Source organism: Phragmites australis, chromosome 3 (assembly GCF_958298935.1).
Source record: "Phragmites australis chromosome 3, lpPhrAust1.1, whole genome shotgun sequence".
NCBI lineage: Eukaryota > Viridiplantae > Streptophyta > Magnoliopsida > Poales > Poaceae > Phragmites > Phragmites australis.
The window spans coordinates 16,707,822-16,717,634 of record NC_084923.1 but is presented as its reverse complement, the minus strand read 5'-3'; the positions used below and the strand labels follow the sequence as shown (position 1 = coordinate 16,717,634).

At 46.1% G+C, this 9,813-nt stretch overlaps 1 protein-coding gene across 1 annotated transcript; it reads left to right on the top strand.

Annotated features, from left to right (window-relative positions):
- The first annotated feature begins 1,723 nt into the window (after positions 1-1,723).
- Positions 1,724-8,485, top strand: LOC133912430 (endoglucanase 9-like). Its single transcript, XM_062355147.1, has 6 exons — positions 1,724-2,479; positions 3,013-3,320; positions 3,410-3,871; positions 7,411-7,546; positions 7,628-7,800; positions 7,880-8,485. The coding sequence occupies exons 1-6, from the start codon at positions 2,098-2,100 to the stop codon at positions 8,276-8,278; spliced, it is 1,860 nt and encodes a 619-aa protein (XP_062211131.1). The 5' UTR covers positions 1,724-2,097; the 3' UTR covers positions 8,279-8,485.
- The last annotated feature ends 1,328 nt before the right edge of the window (positions 8,486-9,813 follow it).

The window sequence follows — 9,813 nt, the reverse complement described above, 5'->3', positions numbered from 1 at the left end:
ATCTAATATAATATATTTCTATATTATATTGCCATCTAATCAAATAATCTACCTATATTGTCAGGACGATCCTTCCAGCCAACCTTTGAGCCTATCACGTGAAGACATCAATAAACCACCAGCCGAGACCTCGTTCGACACGGCTTTAACTCGGGCCCCATGCGCGCCGCACCCCTGTCGTGGCTCGTCTCGTGATGCCGCAGTTCCTGCCTGGCACACGCTCGCTTCCACTCCCTGGGCCGCCTGTGTCCAGCTGTATACAGCGCCTCTTGACGAGCACACGTCTTTCCCCGGAGGGCCAGCCGTCCATGGCTCCATGCCCATGCATGGGTTTCCTGTGGCCAACGGAGAAACGGCTCAATTTGTGTGTTCCTGTCCGGACAGCTAGCTAGGGATTAGAGAGCGGTGCATGCTGTTTTATGTTCGGATGAACCTGCGGAAACACGGAATCTCGAGCCATTAGCTGATTGATTGTTCTTTGAAAAATCAAAATTTCGGCTGTCAGATCGTTTTGACGCACATCTATCTCCCTTCCCCCTCGTAGTTTTTCTCTCATCCGGAACACAGTAACTTGACCATCACTGCTTCTGTTTCTATATTTGTTACTCGTGTAACTTGGAGTTGTTCGCACTCAAAGTCGAACGAGGAAATACTCGGACCCGATTTGGTTATGGCCGTGCTCCATGCTCCACTAACAGCAGACGAGTCTTGCGAGTATTGAACAGTAGAACATCGTTGTGTTCGAAAGAGCAAAGGAAAGCTACAGATAAACAAGTTCGGAAGTGCTCGCTGCTCTCGGCAAAAGCCAATATGGCTGTTGCTTTTAGTCGCGTTGGCCTCCCGTTAGGTCGTTCGTTTACCTTGCCTTGTAAGAGAGTCGTCTCGTCGCTCTCAGCCTCTCATCTCCTCAAAACTTTTCAGTTTTCACGAAAGAACAGATTCATCTATCTCATCAAATCTATCTACTCCAAACCATCTAATTCCTCGTTGAACATAGAAGAGCTGCCAGTGCGTGGTCTCCATCGCCTTTGTCAGCTGGGCGTTACGCCTTTCCGGCACACTTTCCCCTAACCACAGTACAGGTGCTTCCAGATTATACGCGATGGACACCTATTTAGGGCCTGTTTGTTTCAGCTAGAGATTCTGAAAAGCAGTTTATAAAAGTTGGATTGTGAAAAGCTAGATTGTGAAAAGCTTTTAGACTGTAGATTCTAAAAAAATTTAATGGACAGTTTAGTAAAATGGACTTTCACAATCTATCAAAAGCTGAGAAAAACCAGCTTATCAGATTATCACAATCCAACCAACAGATTTTAAAAAGCTATAACCAAAAGCTACCTATTTGTTTCAGCTTCGAATTATAAAAGCTAAAAGTCAGAATCTGAAGCTGAAACAAACAGGGCCTTACTGATTGATGCTGGAGGAACAAGCCATCCCGGAAGGTGCCGCCAAGCATGGCTCACCGACCCCATTCGCCCCCCATGTCTTACAATCGACTACTGGGGTACAACAATACGATCTAGATGATAAACCACCATCAGTGGCACTTGGGTCACGGAGAAAAATATTTTATTTTTCTACTGTATCAGAAAAACAAAGATAAATATAGTCAACGGAGAGTAATCAGACATGCTGAAACGAATAAAATTCTGGCACAACACCTCTTACAGTCGGCAATAAAACAAAGACCCTGATCCAAACAAATGAGCACAAAACACGGCTCATCCGGGACGAGGAAGACCAAGGAAGATCATCAAGCAGCAAGAAAACAAGCTTATCCCGTAAGCATCCATCGCCATCCCCACACCCAACTCCACACTACAACCTCAACTCGGCTACTACCAAACAAGCCAACAGCCCAAGTACAGCAGACATGCGTCCCCATCCCTGATATCCCACTCCTCCCTGCCCCAACTCCGGCCGCCAACAAATCCCACTTCCCCAGGCACAGCTCCAGCTCGCATCCCTCCCCCGCGCCGCCGGGCACGCACGCCGGAACACCACCCTGCGCCCGCTGTCTCGGGAGGAGGCGCCGATCGGAGCAGCAGCATTTGGGAGGAGAGTTTGTAAGCAGGGTGTTAGGCGGCGAGCGGCGAGATGAGCATGTACGGGAGGGACCCGTGGGGCGGGCCGCTGGAGATATGCCACGACTCGGCGACGGACGACGACCGGAGCCGGAACCTGGACATCGACCGGGGGGCGCTGTCGCGGACGCTCGACGAGACGCAGCAGAGCTGGCTGCTGGCGGGGCCTGGGGACCAGGGCCGCAAGAAGAAGAGGTACGTCGACATCGGGTGCCTCGTCGTCAGCCGCAAGCTCTTCGTCTGGACGGTCGCGGTGCTTGTCGCCGCCGCCGTGTTTGCGGGGGTCGTCGCCGGGATCGCCAAGGCCATCCCCAGGCACCACCGCCCGCTGCCGCCGCCAGACGACTACACCGTCGCGCTGCACAAGGCGCTCATGTTCTTCAATGCCCAGAGATGTCAGTGCCTCCTCGCTGTTTCTCTTTCGTTCCTTTTCTCTTGTGGTTTTGCCCCTTCTTTTGGAGATGGCGTGTGGGAAAGATTGGATTTTTGGTGTCTTCGGCTGGTGCTGGGTTAGAATGGTGGACTCCAAGGCGATTTCGCTTACGATTCGAGAATTGGTATTGGCTTGGGGAATTTAGGTGTCAGGGACTGATTTTTGAGACAGCTGACAGTGTTTTTTTCTTCGTAGAAGTTAGAACAGGAAAGTTTGGTTTTTTGGTTGGTGTTTCTGGTGGTTTTGTGGATGCACATTTTCAACATTTGGGATTTTCTTCTGACGATTTGGAACGCCGGTTTCGAAAGATGGGTTTTTAGGCGTTTTTAGCTTGGTATTTTCCGTTCAATACCTGAAGTGGGAGAGCCAAGCGCCTCCAAACTCTCTTGTCCTTTAGATCCATCCGTAAAGATGGCAATAATGCATTTTTGAAGCTTGATGTCCAATTTTAAAGCCACATTTTGCTGATCTCTTCGTTGTTAAAATTTTCTGCAGCCGGCAAGCTTCCGAAGCACAACAATGTACCATGGCGTGGTAACTCTTGCATGAAGGATGGACTCTCGGACCCAGCGGTCCGGCGAAGCCTGGTCGGCGGGTATTATGACGCTGGCGATGCCGTCAAGTTCAACTTCCCAGCAGCCTTCTCCATGACCCTACTCAGCTGGAGCGTCATTGAGTACAGTGCTAAGTACGAGGCTGTTGGGGAACTTGGCCATGTCCGTGACATTATCAAGTGGGGAGCCGACTATTTCTTGAAGACCTTCAACTCCACGGCTGATAGCATTGATCGTGTCGTTGCACAGGTAAAAAGGTTCATCGCAAACAAGGACGCGTGGAGGGTTATGTTCTCGCCACCGGGCCATTGCTAATCCAAATTTTGGGGAGGGTGCAGGTGGGGAGTGGTGCAACATCGCCTGGTTCAACTCAGCCCAATGATAATTATTGTTGGATGAGGCCAGAGGACATCGACTACCCACGTCCAGTGGTCGAGTGCCACGCTTGTTCCGATCTTGCTGCTGAAATGGCCGCGACATTGGCCGCGGCATCCATTGTATTCAAGGACAATAAGGATTACTCGCATAAGCTGGTACATGGTGCTACCACTCTCTTCCAGTTTGCAAGGGATCGGCGGGGGAGGTATAGTGCAGGCGGTTCAGATGCTGCAAGGTTCTACAATTCAACCAGTTACTGGGATGAGTTTGTGTGGGGTAGCTCATGGATGTACCTTGCCACCGGCAATTCATCATACTTGACTCTGGCCACACACCCCAAGCTTGCAAAGCATGCTGGTGCTTTCTGGGGTGGTCCGGACTATGGTGTGTTCAGCTGGGACAATAAGCTCACTGGTGCACAGGTAACTGTTTTAATGTTATCTTGCCTAATTAAATGTTAGAGACATTCCCCACACTGACCCACTGGCATTTAGTTTGGTTGATGGTTGATACCAGGTACTTGTCTGGTATATTTCATATCTAACATGCTGAGTTGCTGACCATTATAATATGGCCTTTCTATTGAATCATCAATATTATATACAATACATCAACTTGCTCAACTGCAGTAGTAATTTAGTGCGGAGTGACGGAGTCAACTTTCTGTCATATTTTAGGTACTAACTACTGTTTAAGTGTGTGGTGTTTCCAATTATAGAGCATGGGGTTCACGGTGGTTGATATACTAAGGGTGGTGTGGACACGATTTCAATGTTGTCCTTTCTTGTTCGGGAGGAACGTCTCAACCTTAAAACATAACCATCAGGATAAGAATAGTCTACACACAAGACGATGCACACGATCACAGACAATATCTTTGTTAATAAGGTTTAGTCGAAGCCTATATCTCCAGGGTATGATTATGGACGCTCATCCGCATGTAGCAACACTGGCCGTTTCTAGGGTTCCGGTAGAACCGTTGCCATCCTCTGCGAATATGTCGCTATGCCGTCATGGTTATAACAACAACCATTCTCTCATATTTATGACGAGGTCTGATTACAGGAGTCCTACTCTAACTCCACTATGTACCGCTAATAAAACTCTAAGTCCTATACGTAAACAACTCCGTACAATTATTCGACATATATCCAACAAACTCCACCTTGACGAATAATCTGTCACTTTGAAGCTGTTATGCGCGAACCTCCATATACACCAGACTTGAGTTGTCGCATTTGCTACTTAACGAGAGCTGTTCGATGACTTTTACTCAGACTCACCGCTTTTTAGCGACACTTCTATCCCTACAACTTCAAACTCCATAACTCCACCTGCAACTAAGCACATTTCTCTCCTATCAGCACAATCTCTTTCGAGCGAAATCAAATTCCTCTTCAGCCTTGACACATGCCTAACTCCTCGAAGCATGTAACTCCATTATAGATCTTGATTTTGATAGCATCTACTGCAACAACACGATAGCCTGTGTTGTCATATAAGTAGATAAAACTAGAATTACTAGACTTCATGAAGAGAATTGCTCTCTGTTGGGCGTCACATGAAAAAGCCAACTAAATTCAATATCTACGCTCCTGATTGACTATTCTTGATACTGAGAACTTCATTGTCGTTTTTCGAGTCACTCGTAGAAATTGACACATTAGCATTGCTCCTTCACTTAACTGTTAGGTTACGATTCTTAGACGTTTTACACCGTAGCCTCCTGCAGTCTCAGATCAACTAGATTATTTCAGTTGCAAATAAAGATCCATAATCTCTACTTCCTTCCAATTCAGCCCTTGAAGCTTCTTCACGCCCTTTTGATCCACACTTCAGAAACCCGTGCACACAACTTGATTCGATCCGCGCCCTTGCCGATTCAGAAGTGCGCAATCCCTCTCCAATGCAAACATGCACCTTGAGCTCGCACCACGTGTTGCCACACCACAGAGAACAACCATCACCAGTCCTCATGCTCCTATATCGTTGTTGCCAATCTCGTCATCTCTGCTATCCATGGTATGATTGGCCAGTCGTCGCCAGCCTGTCCGCTCTGCATTCCCTGGACCGTCTGCCATGTGCCCACAAATCACCATCGTCAAACTCTTATCAGTTGCCATGTGCATCATAACCAAACACTGCTGAGCATCGTAACAGTGGCCTGAGGTCTGGCCAGCTGGCCGACTGCCTCTCCTTTGCCTTTTGCAATATTCATCAGTGTCTCTACAACCTCCTATCGCGCTCCAACACCTGTGCACCTCATGCATATCCACGCGACACACCTTGTTACTTGTACGCCAATCCATCTCGTGCCTAACCAAAACTTGGATCCCGCCTCACCGAATACCAGACTATTCGCCCTCATCGCGAATTGTCTGCCCCGGTCCGTCACTGAACCTGCATGTCGTCATCGAATCTCTGTACATAAGCCTATCAGTTCACACCGTCACCTGCTACCATAGGCTTGCCAGCTGTGCCTGGTGCTCCAAGAACGAACACCCCAACCGACTGGGCCACCCCATAGCCATGTGGGCCTGCCTCTGCTACTGCCTGGGCCGACTACCCAGAGCACGCCAAGCTTGGGCCTCTGCTTGCTGCAAAGCCTCATTGCGCGCATGGGTTGATTCCCCCACGTGGGCTCCTCTGTTGCACTATCGGGCCTGCTCGACTTCTCCTAGCCTCACCGTCTGCACCACCCGAGCTCCTCAGTCCTAGCGCCCACCGCCTAAGACTCCTCACACGGGAGCATATCCCGACTCAGAACTTGAGTCATGTTGATTTCAATTTGTACAAGCGTCACGCAAAAAACAACTTGCACACAACCGCGACGAACACGCTTCATGCCCCGACCATGGACCAACGTGCCCGTGGCCCTGCTTCTCACGAGACACACGTGCCTGCATGCCATTCACATGCACGCACAAGCCCCAACATCAGAATCAGACCACACTATGCGCTCGTCTCATTGCCACCCTCGACGACGACATATAGCTAGAAAATCTAGTCGTTGTCAACGCTCCTGTACTCAACTGTGCATACCGTGTGTTCGCATTGCCTTTGCGTTGTCCTCCACGCTGCACTGTCCGTAGTCCTGTGTCAACCCGTCGCGGCCGCACGCGCCTCGCCTGTGCGCACTAGCCGGCGTGATGCTCCACCTTGCGCCGTGTCCATCCCGCATTGCCCGTGCGTTGCACGACGCCTTGTAGATACATAATCCTTGCTCCTCCACGTGATCCTTCACCCGCTGTCTCTAGATCCAATTCAATCATGGCTCTGGTACCACTTGTTAGGGAATTAGCCATCAGCGGAAGCAACGTATTGATCTACCGAGACGATACATACGATCACATACGACAAACGGTGCTTGTTAACGAGGTTCAGCCGAAGCCTACGTCTCCACGGCATGACTATGGACGCTCCTCCCCATCTAGCAACACCGGCCGCTTCTGGGGTTCCAGTAGAACCGCCGTCATCCTCTGCAAACCTGCGCTATGCCATTATGGTTATAACAAGGGCCCTTGTATTTATGAGAGGCCTAATTACAGGAGTTCTACTCTAATTCCACCCTGTACCGCCAATACAACTTCAAGTCTTATACGTAACCAACTCCGTACAATTATTCGACACATATCTAACAACATGGAATCTGCATTTTGGATTAACTGATTAAGAAAGCATCATAAACTTCTTAGGTTATCTCGTGCAGTGACGGCTAATGTGGTACTAATAGTTGGGGTTTCACGTGCTTATGTTCCACAGCACATTTCTGCAATATGACCCATAATCATGCTGTAGGTTTCATAACATGAACCGATTGCTTTTTTTTTCCTTGCATGGTAGTCCAGTTCCCTTTGTGTACTAGAAAAAGGTAGTAACATTTTTGTTTGCTGTTGAATGATTGAATTACTTTGACATGTTTGTCTATCCGACCTTATTTAGTATTGTTTTGGCATTCCAGGTTCTTCTAAGCCGATTAAGGCTTTTCTTGAGTCCTGGATATCCATATGAAGAGATCTTGAGGACATTCCACAATCAAACTAGCATTATCATGTGTTCATACCTTCCAATCTTTAAATCTTTCAATAGAACAAAAGGTTATTTGGGCTTCAACTCAGCGTATTACATTATTGCTGTCACTTTATTAGAACAGTTTACTGAATTTTCTTGCATTACAGGTGGCTTGATTCAGTTAAATCACGGGAAGCCACAACCTCTTCAGTATGTGGTCAACGCTGCATTTCTTGCTTCTGTTTTCAGTGACTATCTTGAGGCTGCCGATACCCCTGGGTGGTACTGTGGCCCCCATTTCTACTCTATTGAGGTTCTTCGCAATTTTGCAAGGACTCAGGTAAGCTGGCAGCATTTAAATATCGAATGTTCCTTCCAGCAGTTTGTAACTCCTGACGCCAATTTACTACTTTTATGAGGTCGAGTACATCTTAGGCAAAAATCCTTTGAAGATGAGCTATGTTGTTGGGTTTGGAAACCATTACCCTAAGCATGTTCACCACCGGGGTGCCTCAATCCCCAAGAATGGTGTTCACTACGGCTGCAAAGGAGGGTGGAAGTGGAGGGACAGCAAGAAACCGAACCCTAATATCATCGTAGGGGCCATGGTTGCTGGCCCCAATCGCCATGATGGATTCAGAGATGTCCGCAAGAATTACAACTACACTGAAGCAACGCTAGCAGGCAATGCTGGTCTAGTCGCAGCATTGGTAGCTTTGTCGGGTGAAGGCCACGGGGTGGACAAGAACACTATGTTCTCTGCTGTGCCGCCCATGTTCCCTTCACCACCGCCTCCTCCAGCACCATGGAAACCATAGTGGCTGCAACTATCCGATTCTTTTGTACACTACGTATTTAGGTTGGTGTTTTCTTTCTTCTCATAGTGCTGTGGATCTAACAAGTGAAGATGTAGCATCGCCATCTTTTTTGGTTTTTAAGTGTCGTATAATTGCCATGCTGTGTAAGGACTAAGTTGTTATGTTATGAATTTCTGTGTTCTAATTCAGTAACAGTTATGTGTTTTCTTTTCGGAACTTCCGAATTTAGTCTGAAATGTTTAGTTTACGAAGATCGGAACTTCTGGATTCAATCCAGAATATTCAGTTTATCAAAATAAGCTAAGATAATTAGGGTTTTCATGAGTATTGATCTTTTCTCGGTAGTCACCACCAAGTATTTATTACTTACATCACTGACAAGATTTTGCTCTAGAGAGCATTATTAAATGCACCACTTTATCATAATGTAGAATTTCAAACAAAAACTAACTATCTAACTTCAAGTGTTCACAATCACCGAAGATTGTGAATAATTCGCACCTACACAAGATTAAAGAGGCTAGATATTTTAAAGTATGTATTTGTTATCGAGATGTCATTGATTCTTGATATTGGAACAATAATCTTCATACTTAGTGTCCTTTCCATAAATGATGAGAAATACCACTTGAAAGGAAACTTGATATGAGATGTGTAATATAATTTTTCTTAAGTAAGATAAGTCTTCAATACGTCTTCAAGTAGATATTTAGCAAATTAAGTATTTTGTGGTACCTAAATCATGTTAGGTCATTTAAGGTTAGTCACAAGAGACTTAGACACCTAAATTGCCCTTGCATTAGCATGAGGTGAAATAATCATATTAGCAACACAAGTATCATTCTTAGCCTTCCTAAGCAAATATTGATCATTATTGGAAGATTTATACTTATAAATGTTGCCATTGGGATAATTTTTGCCAATATGTCACTTTTCGAGGCATGTGTAGCAAATTTTTCTGTCCAACCTCTTCACTTGAGGCTTATTACCTTGATGACCATTTGTTTGACCCCTTTGCTTGTATAATCTTGAAATAATTTGGGGCCTCTTCTTTTGATGTTGGTCATCTTGATAAGAATTTTGTTGATCTTTTGATGATGAAGGAGCTTCTTTCTTTATAGACCTCTTGTCTTGTTGTTCCTTGATTAAGGACCTTTTCTTCTTCTTCAAAGGGCAATTCCAAACATGATGACCCTCTTTCTTGCACTTGAAGCAAGTTATGAGTGCGGTAGTCTTCTTTTAACCTAAACCCTTCTTCTTAGCATTGTTGGATTTGTTTCTCTTGTTGGAATTGAATCCAAGTCCATTTTTATCTTTTGGATGTTTTTGGTCTTTAAGCATCTCATATAGAGTGGTATTCCTTTTGAAACACAGTCACATATTTCTTCAAGGAAGTGACTTGATCCTTGAGCTACTTAGTTTCCTCTACAAGTTTAGTCTCACAAGTAGAACTAGAGGAGACAATTTTGTTAGAGCAACAAAAAATAGATAATTCATCATTAGATATAGAACTTTTATTAGATGAATTTCTAGGA

Bases quoted from the DNA above. Each gene is read 5' to 3' on its own strand.
- LOC133912430 (XM_062355147.1), top strand. From the start codon at position 2,098: ATGAGCATGTACGGGAGGGACCCGTGGGGCGGGCCGCTGGAGATATGC. The intron at 2,480-3,012 runs GTCAGTGCCTCC...AATTTTCTGCAG, and splicing joins GTTCTTCAATGCCCAGAGAT to CCGGCAAGCTTCCGAAGCAC. The intron at 3,872-7,410 runs GTAACTGTTTTA...TTGGCATTCCAG, and splicing joins ATAAGCTCACTGGTGCACAG to GTTCTTCTAAGCCGATTAAG.